Source organism: Embiotoca jacksoni, unplaced genomic scaffold, assembly GCF_022577435.1.
Source record: "Embiotoca jacksoni isolate LCO1_2020_lvr unplaced genomic scaffold, fEmbJac1.0.p SCAF_21, whole genome shotgun sequence".
Classification (NCBI taxonomy): domain Eukaryota; kingdom Metazoa; phylum Chordata; class Actinopteri; family Embiotocidae; genus Embiotoca; species Embiotoca jacksoni.
This window is the reverse complement of record NW_027185352.1, coordinates 8,265,413-8,279,488: the sequence shown is the minus strand read 5'-3', so window position 1 is coordinate 8,279,488 and position 14,076 is coordinate 8,265,413. Positions and strand designations below refer to the sequence as shown.

Sequence of the window (14,076 nt, the reverse complement as noted above, 5' to 3'; positions counted from 1 at the left end):
GGCATATTAAGGTTAGACAGTTTGCGCAGTATGAGATGACGGGGGAAGTAAAACTTTGACTCCAAGTCAAGACTCAAGACCAGGATGCAGGTGACCCTCCGAATACCCCCATAGTATCACTGATTATTCTCAAAGTCAGTCTTTGTCAAAGTAACCCTCAGGACAGCTTTAACTCATAGCAGCTTTGTTTGGAAGGAAACTAATTGAGCTTATTATCTTAACAATAGAATAGAAGTTTGGACTTTGTTCTCATCTGACATTAAAACATGCTGAGCTGCCACCTTTTGCACACAGTTAACATCATCATGCAGAGCCGGGGAGGTTTTTATCACCAGTGTTTGGCGGTTATTGACTGTAGCTCATCTCTGGAAAGACACACCTGGTGGGACCTATCTCTTGTGTCTGGCAGCGGTTTCCTCTTACAATTCAAAGTGTGGGAAATGGATCACAGAGACAACTACTGCTGACTCCTAAAGTAGTCCATGACTTCCTGATATCTGTTCCAAACACCTGCGGATGAACACTGAGTCATTGTTTGGCATTTACTGCAGATTAAATATTAATAGATAAAAGTAGTTAAATGTTTGGCTCGGTGTCCCTAAGGCAGGTTAGGTATGATTATGATAAGCAGTGTAACCCTAGTGGAAGAAGTATTCAGATCCTAAATAGTAAAAATGCCTTAGTTTAATACACGTATCATGCTATTTTAAAACTTCACTGAGGCAAAAAGCACTGTAATTATTGGTATTACTTAATCTACTATTAGAATACCATTACTGATGCATTTTTTTGTTGAGCTATTTTTAAGAAATAGTTTGATATTTTGACCCTCCTGCCTCCATTAAATGTTAAAGGTTAAAGGTAACAGCCAGCAGCCGGCTAGTTTAGCTTAGCATAAAGACTGGAAGAAAGGGGAAATAACTTGCCTGGCTCTCAAATGCTAAAAAGAAATCCACCTACCAGCTCCTCTAAAACTCATTATTTAGAGCTGTGACGATTAGTTGATCAGCAGATTAACAGGAAATAAATAGTCAACTATTTTAATAATCTATTCATCCTTTTTTGGATATTTTCACTGTTCATTTCTGAGGTGATCCTCCAGAAAATGTAACATATCCAGATATAAAAGTCGAACAGCGTTTTGGAAACACAAAAAGGTCCAAATTAAAAACTTGTGTATCTGGTTGCTGATAGTGCGGATTTTTAGGGTACCTGTACAAGTATACAGATTAGAGCTGCAGCAATTTGTTTATTCATCGATTAGTTGATCGGCAGAAAATTACTATTTGAATAGCAAATTAATTTTTTTTTTTTTTTTTTTTCGTTTTTTTTTATGTTGGAAGTTAGTTCACAACAATGCATCATTTATCAACAATTTTAAACCTCTAAAAAGCGGAGTTAAAAAGTGTCTCCCTGAAGGAGTGAAATAGCCGAAATTTGAAATTCTTAAATTCGGCAACATGGCAAAATTAATAACAGTATTTGAGTAACTGTACGTAGTTACATTGATAATCGAAGTAAGGTGAACCGATACCTCCCAGCCGAGACACCTGACACCTCAGGTGCGCCTCTAGCCCCGCCCTCCTCTCTGTCTCGACGCTGGTCGACCCACCTGAGCGAGTGACAACAAAGCAGGACGGACTGTCCACCCGGGACCCGTTCCTTTCTGGTTAAATGAAGAGACCGAGCTAGACTCTGTGTGTTTGTATTTTTTTTCCCCCACGATGGAAGAGGTGTTTTTTAAATCCGCTTTACCTGCGCGGGGCTTGATCGTGCTGGACGACACCAGTCTGGTTCTGCCGGCCGAGCAGAGTCTCAGGCAGTCGCTGAAACCTGATTCAAACGAGCGGAGCCTGCGCGTCCACCAGCAAGTTCAGCTGACACTGTCACAGAAGACAAAGAAGCCTGTGTCAAACGGTAATGCCCAGTTTATAGTACGCTTTATACGCGGTTCATATAAAGTGACGTTATTTTTTTTTTTTTGATCCACTATCGGGCTGTTTCCACCTGAAGGGAGAATTTTTCAGTGAAGACTGGAAATGACTGAGGGTGATACTCTGAGGGGAGCAAGAGCTCTCGTCCTCCTCCCACTGCTCCTACTGCAATCCCACCGTACAGTATATCTAAGTTTTAAACAGTAGTCTATGTAAAGTGCTGTATTGGACCATAGAAACACACTATTAAGCTGTAGTTTCTAACATTTCTGACTTTTAACAGCGCCGTCCTGCAGTTGAATTTGTGTTTATTTGCCAACAAACCTTCTAAAGAGATAAACTATCCAGTAATGTACTAGAGAAGCTATCTAAATTAGAAAAGCAGAGCAATATGTTTTGTCTTTCTTGATATGATCCCTCTTCAAGGGAATCATCTTGGGAACCATTTCTATACTCTTGACAAACCCTACCAGGGGCCCTCCCTGTCCAGAGGATCTGCAGTGCAGCCCACTGGAGTGATTTAGGCTGAATGCAGGCATTTTTTTTGGTGACTGGAAGTCACGACTGCTCAATCGTTCCCTGGTCCAACAGGTTCCTGCAGTTTCGTCTGTCTGCCGAAAGGCTGATGGAAGTGATAGCTGGTAGAACCTCAGTTTTAATATCTCACCTAGAGACCTGCATTCCAGATGCTTATGGTCTCATTCATTATATTCTGGTAGCCAAAATAAAGACGAAGGCCGGGCAGCTGGGAAGCCTGTTCATCAGTTTGTAAGAAAAATAATAACAATAATAACAACAAGGACAGCATTCATTTCATAAAACATCAGTTGGTCACTGCTTATTATATGTAAATGTACAGGGGGATTTGCATGTCGTTTTACACTTTGGGAAGTAAAAATGAAATAATTGATGAAAAATAAACTCCTGCAATAAACCGGGAACAAAAAGATTTTCAGACTTAATGCTTTCATCCTTAAAGCTGACCAACCAAAAGTTGCATGAGTGTAGTATAATGAACACAGTAGATAGTTGTTCTGTAAGTAGCCGCCAGGGTTTGATACCGCTTTGATCTTTGCTCTTTGCTCTTCCTCTCCCTTTATCTTGCCACTCCTCCTTCATGTAAATAATCTCAACATTTGGTTAGCAGCTCACAAGTCGCTCGAATCCCTGTGTGTCTGTACTTCTACTGCTGAGGCAGCCAGGGTGGGATTCACACCCCTGACACGAGAAAGTGTTGCCATGAGTTTAGATAATTACCACGTGCAACAATATACTCTGATAAAACCTCTTCGGCTTACTTCAGGTGGTGTCCACTTACAGAAAAACACCGCGAGGAGCTTTGATGCTACAGAAGGATTTTTGGCAAACATGAAGGTGAGGCACGATTTTACCTTTGTCAACTTTTACCTGTGTATGTACCAACACACAAACTAACAATTTATTGACATCTTAATCTGCCACTGTCTGTCTGTCTGTCATTTTTACACGCAAGTTCTCTTGCCAACGTCCACCATAAGGAAATAAACTCACTGGAGTTTGACCTCATATAATGCTGCACTTTGAATGCTGTACTCCGTCGTATGAATCTAATCAAATGAGATTGTCTGTGGTCTGCTGCTGCTTTACTGAATCTTCACAGCCTCCAAGGCCATCACATTAATCACTGTGTTCTTATCTTCAGCCCGACTTTGTAGATAATCTGTGACTATTAAGCAGTGTTTCCTGTTGTTGTATACAGTCCTGAAAGTGACAAAACAAAATAAGTGAAATTTTAATTTACAAATGGAGTGTTTTTTTTTTTTTTTTTTTTTTAAATGAAGTATTATTTCCAACCACTTATTAGTTGTTTGGAAATAATCCATCCATCCATCCATCCATCCATTTTCTGCCTTTTATCCGGGGTTGGGTCACGTTGGTAGCATTGGTAGCAGGTCGAGCTGGTGAGCCCTGCAACATGTTCAAGCTTCTCCTTGAGGATCCCGAGGCGTTCCCAGACCAGGTGGGATATATAATCCCTCCAGCGTGTTGACGGTCTACCCTGGCGGTCTCCTACCAGTTGGACCTGCCTGGAGAACACCTAATGTATGCGCCCAGGAGGAATCCTGATCAGATGCCCAAACCGCATCAGCTTGTTCCTTTCGACATGAAGGAGTAGCAGATCTAATCCGAGCTCTCTCCAGATGTCGGAGGTCCTCACCCTACGTCTACGGCTGAGACCGGACACTTTGCGGAGGAAACTCATTTCAGCCTCGTATTTACAATCAGGACCCTCGTCTTTCTGTCACTACCCAAAGCTCGTAACCGTATGTGAGGGTTGGAACGGAGGTCAACTTGTGAATTTAAAAGCTTTGCCTTGACGAGCTCCTTCTTTACCAAAATGGCCTGGTACAACAACTGCTTCACTGCCGATGCCTCACTGTTCCGCCATCCTACCCTCACTTTAAACAAGACCTCGACATACTTAACCTCCTTAAATGGGCCAGGAACTCCGTCCAAATCCAGTGGGAGCAAATCTGCTGTTTTCTGGCAGAGATCCATGACCTCAGACTTGGAGGTGCTGACTGTTATCCCAGCTGCTTCACACTCATCAACTGAATCACATCATCTGCAAACATGGTGATGTAAATCATCATTTAAGACAGTTTAATCATATAATTTAAGATGCACCTTCATTCCTTTGTACTGAAGTTTGTTCTGTATACTGGTGCTCTATAATAAATGCATTGGAATTGGGCTTCCTTTGCCCTTATCCTAATGACCTTTTACACATTTAATTAGTTTGTAATACGGAGCATCTGGGGCTATTATGGCTTGTAAATTTAAAGTCAACTAAAAGAGAAAGTAGAATAAATAGGTCACAATCTATTTAAGTGTAATTGTCTTTTTTTTTTTTTACAGGTAAAAGAATTGGGCTTCACCAACCCTTACCTCTCCAGCAACCATGTGCAGAGACCATCCAGAAGGGTGGAGGTGTCTCCACCACTGAGCCCCGAGTCGCCTCGCGGCCGGTTTAATTACAGCACCTACCACCGTGGGATGCACAGCCTCCCAGGATCCAACCAGTCACACATGGTGGGCACTCTGCTGTACCGCTCACCAAGGTCCAATTCATTTCAGCGCTACGCTTTCTCAGAAGCACCTCGTGGCACGCAGACGCACGCCTCCACATCTGCACGTGGGACATTGCGCCTGAGGTCACTCAGACACACAACAGGACCACAATCTATGTTTGCCAACTCAACCTTTCAGCGGCGCAATGATTGGGGCTCAATGAGGAGCCATGAACCAAATATTGTGAAGCAGGAGAAATGCACCGTGCAGGGACACAATGCTGACATGATGCTTAGTCCCGTCCAGCCTGATGGAGGCATGTCCTGGCTGGCTCAGGTCAGGAGGGGGGCTCAGCGGTCCCTCAAACTGAACTCCCACCCGCCCTCCGTCACCAGCTCCGAGGTGGTCGTGGGGAGGCAGGTGGACGTAGAAATCCCCATCCAGCGGATGAAGACTGTCATGACAGTGTAAGATCTGCGTGTTCCCTTTTAGCTTTTAATAATTAAACATATTGCTGCCGGTTCTTGATTCACGCCACGGACTGTATTTTGAATCATTTGTGTTTTCTCACGCAGGAAGTCGGAGAACAAGCCTCCAGAGATGACGTTGGAGAGGGCCGTGAACCTTTTGACTCAGGATAATGAGGAAACACTGATCTGTGCAGCCAGGTTCATACAAAGTCAATGTTTCGAGAGTGCCAACGCTAAAAAGATGGTAGGTTTAATCGTGTGCACTGAGTGGGATCATTGTACAGTGACTCAGCGTGGAATTTGTTGGAGTTAAAGATGCAAAACAGAACTGAGGATGTGAAAGAAATAATAAATCTGGATACAGTTTGACTCAGTCTTCATTAATATGCAAACAGATAGACAGAATATTTTCCTGTGCCAGGTTTGCAGACATGCTAATCTGATGCATTTATGGTTTTGCAAATAATCCTTAGAGGAAAGAAAACAACACATGAGCTTCCCATGTTTTCCACATTGAACACAAGTGATTACATGTATGATACACGTTTACCACATGTTGCAACATATAGTAACGTGGGAAAAATATGTCAAAAGGTTTTCAAATGGGAGTCTACAATGAGCTTCACACATTAAACCATGAAAATGTTCCAAAAACCACGTTTCCCCCAATACATGTTTCACGTGCACAATCACAGTCACTTGTGATCACATGAGTTTTTGCATGTGAAATTCATGTAAATCTTCTGTAAGGGGATATCGGTTCTTTCATGTTGATGAATGTCTGTTTATTTATTATTTCAAGTCTGAATCTGTTGGTTTATTAATCCCTCAGTCAACAATCCTCTCGTGTTTTCAGGTGTATTATCTCCGCGGGATCGGAAAGTTCCTGCAGCTCCTCAACAACGACAGCGAGGAGGTGCAGCGCGTCTCTGCCGGGGCGCTGCGCAATGTCGTTTACCAGAGCAACAAAAATAAGATGGAAGTGAAGGAAAATGATGGTTTGGCTCCTATTTTGCATACACTGCGGAGCAGCCGTGACATGGAGACCAGACGGCAGCTCACTGGTCAGTTTTTATTATTTATTTACATAAATAGAAACTCTGATGTATGATAACCAGGCAGATTTCAATCCCTGTCATCCAAACAGGCTTTAATACCCATGAGATCTTACTTTAGCTATAAATGTCCTTGCAAATTGACATTGACAAGTACATTTCCACATGTCACTCCCAGGGCTTCTGTGGAACCTCTCCTCTCATGACATGTTGAAGGAGCATCTGTCCAGAGAGGCCATATCTGTCCTCACACACTCAGTCCTGGTGCCCAGCTCGGGCATTTCTGAGGGCGAGAACCCAAAAGACGAGCTCCTCGCTGATGATATTGCTTTCCACAATGCAACCGGCTGCCTGCGGTAGGCGTTTTTTAGATTATACGTCACAGGTTTGATCACCTCCACCCCAAAAAAATCCTACTTTCTGATCAGTTTGGATCAGAGTGGAAAAGTTCTTCATCAGCAGTGAAAAGAAGCTCAGTAGTGCCTGTATTTGGTCATTGCGCAACACAAGGCAATCGTTTTCTGAGTTAACAGATGGCAGAGCCACAATATACAGTATCAGTCTGTACCAAGCAGAGTTATGAGGAAGCAGTGTTTCCACTTGGTAAACTGAAATCATCCTTCCTCCGAATCCTTCTGTACAAAACAAAAGGAAATACTTTTGTGTACAGAGCCGTCACCCTTTTGAATTTAAGAAGACAACAAAGAGCAGAACATCCTGCCAGCAGCTCTGTGATGCTGTTAAGCTTAATCACCAGAATTGATAAGCAATCGCCATCCTAATTTTATTTGTAGTTTGTACACTATCATGTCGTGGTTTGACAATATGCATCATATTGTTGCCCTCTACTTGTTTCGACACACATCATCTCTCTGTTTACGAAGCAGGAGCTATCAGACGCTCTGCTCCCCTGGCAACTACAGCCAGATGAAAAGAGTGAAAGACTGAATTATTCATCAGGCTCCCTCTCTTCTCTCCTCTCTCAACTGAAATCATTCAGTTCCCGGTCGGACAAATGTTATCAAGTTCTCCTCATCATGTTCTGAAACCTTTTTGAGCTCCCAGGGGATGAAAACAAAATTATGAGTTCCTCTTCCTCGTGTGTTCCAACACTGCACAAAAGGGCCTGTTGTGTGGATGTAGAATGTTAATTGTAGTATTTATTTTCCTGGAAAGGTCAGGCTACATGAAAACGGTTTAGTGGTATGTGAGATCATCTGTTGTGATTGCTACTAATGATGGAAAGGTACAAAACAGTGCATCCATTGACAGTTATATGGTTGACAGGAGGATTAGCATTGCTAATGATTAGCATTTAAAATGGATTAATATGAAACAGAACTGACTGAAACACACACACACACATGATATTTGTTTTGCCTGTTTTTGTTTCCAGAAATCTGAGCTCTGCTGGCCCGGATGTCAGGAGAGAAATGAGGGAGTGTGAGATTCTCATCGACTCTCTGGTCTACTATGTCCGAGGAACCGTAGCTAACTATAAGACAGATGACAAGGTGAAATGAAAATGAAAAGCAGTCCAGAGAAAACATTTGTCTTCATAATTGTTCAGGTTAAAAAGTAGGAATCTCTAAGTCTGCAAATTTTTTAAGAGTCAGATATTGTATATATATATATATATATATATATATATATATATATATATAAAAAAAAAAAAATTGAATTTCAAACATACATAAATGGTTTATGGTCGTTTGGGTTTTAAAGTTTACTATACTCACGGTCATAACTCCTATTTAAATTCCAGTATGTTTGCCACACATGCTTTTGATAAAATTTTGATCTGCATCTCCATCTCCTCTAAAGTCCACAGAGAACTGCGTCTGTATCCTACACAACCTGTCTTATCAGATGGAGTCGGAGCATTACATCCAAGATCTCAGAGAGTCTCAACAAAACCTGGCTCCCAAGCCCACCATTCTCGCCTGTTTCGGTTACCGCAGCGCTGAGATCACAGAGGTAATCCCCCGAACGGTAATCTACTCTGACAATACAGAAGATGTCCTGGTGGTTTGAGAGTCTTTAATCATCCGTAAAGGAACTTCTTAGAAGGCAATCATATTTCCTAATCTCTTATGTTAGATGAGAGAAACTTCTGAGTTAATGACACATTTTTACATTATTGCTTCGTCAGATGTGTCTGTGTGCAGTTCCCCTCAGCTCTACAGAGGCATTTTATCTTCTTTAAGTCCCAAGTTCACCCTCACTGTCACATGCTTGAATATATTTACCGGCCTACAAATGTGGAATATTGAGTATGTCTTTCCACACCGATGGGCAGTAATATGCTGCTGAAACAACCTCCATTGTTTGAACCCTGGCTGGAGGGATTTGGTCCCATTAAGCCACAGCAGCATTAGTGAGGTCCAACACTGATGGTGGGTGATGAGGCCTAGCTGTGCTCAAATCCATCCCTAGTGTTGTTTGACCCGGTTTGTGTCAGGGCTCAGTAGCAGGCCAGTCAAGATCAGGCACACAAAACAAAACAGGATGTTGAACTTACAGTATGATGGTGCGGCATGACGTCTTCCCTGGTTCAGTAAACATCAGATGTCTCTCGTTATCATCGTGAACCCACTGACCTGAAATCTGCAGCTCACCTACTGTTTTTTTCTCAGCATCTGGAGCGTCGGCGCCCCTTTCTGGAGGAGAAGGCCAACCCGAAGGGCGCTGAGTGGCTGCGGAGCCCCATCACCGTCCGGATGTACCTGTCACTGCTGGCCTGCAGTGTGCTGCCCTACACCCAGGAGGCTGCGGTCGGGGCGCTGCAGAACATCACAGCTGGAAACGGAGCGGTAAGATGGAATAGAGGTCGGCTCGGTGTCTTTTTATAGTTTCACAGGTTCACTGTGTACGAAGAAAAGAAGCACAGAGATGGAATTGTTATGGATTTGTACAGTGACTATTTATATACACTCTATCAGACACATATTTAGTTGTGGGTCAGAAGAAGTTTATAATTTAGATTATATTAGTATAAAGTAGGAGCTTCTGCTTCTGCTTCTGTTTGCATTAAAATAGCTCTCCAGAATTGTGGCAGAATTATTTTTGTATCAGTTAATTCATCAAATATTATGATGAATAATACTGAGGTCTCAAAATAACTTTTCTTATGATTCACATTTAATTCATATTAATCATTTCGGTTTAATATTTAGCCAATAAAGTGATCCATATAAACAGGAAGTATTGAATATAAGTTTAATGTTTTCACAAATGCTGTCACTAAATTATCCTTCTTTTTTCTATTTTAAAGTCAGAATGAATATTTTTTTGACAATATGTACCGGTATTCACACAATGAATTGATTTCTACAGGACAAACAAGCACTTCTGTTTTTTCACCCATATCATGATCTTTTTAGTTTTGTTTGGCTTCAGAAAACAATGGTAGAAATGCAGTACAGCCAACATATTTAATAGATTTTTTTTGTGGCCTGCCAGACGACTGAAGCTATCGCCTTCACCATTGTTCAGCGGGAAAATGGTCTGCAGCATGTCAAGAAGATTTTAGAGGAGGGAAAGAGTGACGCGAAGAGAACGGCCATATCTCTAATAAGAAACCTCTCTCGCTACCAGGAGCTGCTCCCCGCAATCGGTAACTTTACAGTCAACCTTTAGAAACTTTATTTTTTCTCTTTTAAGCATTTGCTTGCTTCTTATTTTGTTTCCCTCCTGACCTCAAACGGCACCTTCAATTTTGCACAACCACATTTACACACATTCAACACATTTTAATCTGTTTTTTTCCTCTTGAAGCGAACCAGGTGTTGCCGGAGGTGGTGAAGATGCTGCTCAACGACGACACGGGCACCGACATGCGCAGCGAGGTGACGACTTCTCTGTGTCAAATCCTGAATAACTTGAGTCATAGCGACATCAAGAACGTCAAAGCCATCGTCAACCACCAAGCCCTCCCAAAGATTATCAACATCAGCAACTCAGACAATTGGTGAGTCAGCGCTCACACTATCACTGCTCATAAAGTGTTCTTGTGTAAAGCTTAGTAATTCCCTGTTTGATGATGAGCAGTTCGTCAAGAATGAAGACACTCTTATCAATGAGACCAGAAAATACAAACCACAATTTAAAACAGTATTTGTACTGTATTTAATATCTGGTGTCCCTAAATATATTGCTCTAATATAACGTTACATATACCTACTGTATCGTATTCAAGTACTTTAGTCACATAAAAGTGGCAATAACATAAAGGACGTGCACCAGGATCAAAGTACTTCTTGTAAAATTGCCTCATTCAACATCAGACTCGAGAAAAAAACTGTGTTATAAGCAAACTTCACTTTACGCAACAAAAGCAAAAGTGTGTCATGATGAAGAAAAATGTTACCTGACCTAATTTCACCTCCGTTTCCTCAAGCCGAACTAGTCAGGTGGCATGCATCCTGTTGCACACAATGTGGAAACACAGCGATCTCCACGGGGCCCTTAAGAAGGTGAGTTCCTGCTCACATCACACTGCATCACATCACATGGTGTCTTGAAGGATAGTGACATTGTGTCTGTCATCTGTGTTTCGACAAGTGTGTGCTCGTGTTTTGCCTGCATACAATCAACATCGGAGACAACATTTCGGGGACACTGCTGCCTGCATGTGTTCTTGCAACCTATTAAATATACTGCATTGTTTGATGAGGCCCCTATTTGAGGCTTTAATAAGCATTTTTAGTTTTTGCGTTGCAGCACAGATAGTAAGGGTGAAATTATTTATTATAGGTGTAGGGAATTGAATTGGTGACTTGCTGCTGGTCATTTTTGTACAACATAACACAGACATCACATACATTGGTGCAGGGTGCATTGAATGTTTGGTTCTGACTAACTACTATCACAAAGAATGACTCCACTCCAAACTAATCAGCCTGTTGTAGATGCTATGTTTGCTTACAAGGGTTTTCTATGATATGAAGATATACAACACATTTTTTTCATTGATTTATTCTGACGGAGCTCACCCTTTAATTAATCGTTGTATTTGTCTATTGTGGTCAAATGTGACAAATAAAGTAATAAATAAAGCTATTTAAAACAACCTTATGCTACTTTTGCTGAGATGTAGCAACAGCGGCCTCACGTGGCCACAAGTAGTAATCACACAAAAATAGAAGTTACTGGACGTAACTCCAGCTCTATGAGTATGTGCGTGACCCGTTAGAGGACGAAGTACATCCAAAATAGAATCATAATTTTAATATGAGCCATATACTCACGTCAGCTCGGAGTACATGGGATGCTAATGGGCAAAGAACAGCTACTCAATTAAATAACCCTCACAAAACCTGGATTCCTCTGATACAAAGGCTAGCTAGCCAAAATAGCTGGACAGTATCGGAGGCAGTAGTTAATGATGTGTGACGTAGTGGCGTAAAGTGTTACGCACTTTCATTGGAGATCGTACCCAGTTATATAAATGCTAGAACAGATGTTTGGGGTGAAAATAAAAGAGGTGGTGCCCTTCTAACTATTACAAGTCAGAGTACCATCGGAATGATTTTGAAGCCTTTGAAGAAGTTACTTAAAGGCAAAATAGTTGCATAATGTTGCATTAGTTCATACATTTTGCCATCTTGTAGCTGCTAGTATTTGATGTCTGCTGGTGTCATTTTTGACGTTACCACCAGAAGGCACCAGAGATTCAAACAAAATATAAATTAGCTTTAAGAACTGCAATGCGGCATGCTGTAAATAAATGGTTCTTAATTAAGACTTTCTTCTTTCTCAACAGAATGGGTTCAAGAAATCTGACTTCATCAACACAAGGACAACAAAGCTTGTGAACTCCAGATGAGACTTGGAAGAAGATACAAAACCAGAGACACAAAGTGTCGGCACAAATCACTCGAAGCAGTGTTTCCCTGTAGTACAGCATCTACGTAGATGTACTGATTTCTCAGATTTTTCATTAAGCATGATATAAACAGAATATTGGAACACCTACATTTCCTTTAATGATCCTTTTCTTTGGTTTGTGTTGGGATACGTTTCCAGTGCTGCTTAAGGACAAAATGTCAAAAAAATATATGTAATAATGTTTTATTAAAATAGAGGTAATAGATGTTAGGACAACAAACCCACTGATGACGGAAGTACATTAGTGGACCTTTAAAGCACCTTTTAGATTTGCTGACATTCCTCATTATGATATATAAGATACTTCTGGCCGCTTTTGTTGCGCCGTACAGTCAGAATAACTGACAAATGAATGTAGAAGCTTTTGAAAACACGATGTGTCTCCAGCAAAGACAATGCTGTTTTGTGGCAGCTAAACAGTTAATAATACTGCTCATTATTTTTTTGAGCACTTAAGGTGATACATTAATTATGTAGAAAACCACAATGAAAATATAAATATTCACAGCAAAGAAATTGTGACAGATGAAAGCTGCATTGATATTTTGACAAACTGAACATGTTGGTATACATGAAATGTATACAAAATATATTTTAAACTGTAGTTTCCAAAAACAAGCAGATATCTTGTCCTCTGATTTGAGTTGTTTCCAGAAACTAATAAAATTGTTTTGATTGAACTTGTTCTGGGAAAGTTTGCCAATTATTTAAGGAAATGTCTGATTACAACAGCTCACAAAATTGCTGGGTAGATAACTTTAATCTACAGTAAACCATTCCCCTCTAGTAAATCACTTTTTCCTTTTTAATGATTGCTACAAACTAAACTATGCATTGTTGAGAAAGGTCAGTCATTGCTTGGCATTACCGAATGACAAATGACTCCAGTCTAATTTGTGTAACCCCTTATACGACCATTTCTCTAAATTAATCTGTTAGCTGAGAAAAGGTTCACTCATTTATCAAAATAACAATTCAAAAGATCAATATAGAGTATGTATGTTTAGGTTTGAAAATGAGTTTTGATGATTATATTTTGGAAAACCCGACAGTACTCAAACCAAGATTTTAAAAATTCTCTCGATCATTTGGAAAAAAAGGTGAGGAAGAGGATGTCCGTGCTTGTGGGAAAAATATCTCAGAGATTTGGCTTCTCTGTTCATTTGTCGGGCCTCCCAGTGACTTTGACACCTCGAGGCAGTGTTAACCTTGTGAGGCCTGGCAGGTCGAGCTGCACTGCAGTACAGATAAAGAGTGGAGGGAGGAGTCGGGAGGCTGGGTGCCAGTAAACATCACCCCTCCCGGATAACATTTTTAAGATCAGATTTTTTTTTGAGAAATCAACATAATTTTTTTTACTGATACTACCAAAAGACATTGTAAATTACAAAAAAGGGATATGACAGGAAATACATGTGAGCAAGTCACAACTCTGATATGAAGAAAAACTGTGCCAAACTCATTCTCTGAGCGCGGGTGGTCCTACTCAGACACTTTTTTTTATTTAAAACAGCCAAATTCCCCCGGAGAGCCACTTCGGCTAATGAAGCTGGTGACAACTGGGAAATCTGTCAAGGCCTCACTTGATTTCAGGAGGTGGTTAAATTCTCTGAATCAAATTAACAGTATCCCACAAAGCAATTACAGCTTTGAGCCAGAGATCCTCCTTGTATCATG

General features: G+C 41.0%; 1 protein-coding gene across 1 annotated transcript; it reads left to right on the top strand.

Annotated features, from left to right (window-relative positions):
* The first annotated feature begins 1,724 nt into the window (after positions 1-1,724).
* pkp2 (plakophilin 2) lies at positions 1,725-13,079 on the top strand. The gene is made up of 13 exons (XM_069156985.1): positions 1,725-1,917; positions 3,238-3,308; positions 4,833-5,452; positions 5,561-5,699; positions 6,312-6,519; positions 6,689-6,866; positions 7,907-8,024; positions 8,335-8,487; positions 9,147-9,323; positions 9,973-10,126; positions 10,288-10,480; positions 10,910-10,985; positions 12,275-13,079. Exons 1-13 carry the CDS (start codon positions 1,725-1,727, stop codon positions 12,335-12,337), a joined length of 2,343 nt encoding a protein of 780 aa, XP_069013086.1. The 3' UTR covers positions 12,338-13,079.
* Positions 13,080-14,076: the final 997 nt, after the last annotated feature.

Coding starts and splice junctions, on each gene's coding strand:
- pkp2 (XM_069156985.1), top strand. CDS start 1,725: ATGGAAGAGGTGTTTTTTAAATCCGCTTTACCTGCGCGGGGCTTGATC. Junction 9,324..9,972: donor TCACAGCTGGAAACGGAGCG/GTAAGATGGAAT, acceptor GTGGCCTGCCAG/ACGACTGAAGCTATCGCCTT. Junction 10,986..12,274: donor TCCACGGGGCCCTTAAGAAG/GTGAGTTCCTGC, acceptor CTTTCTCAACAG/AATGGGTTCAAGAAATCTGA.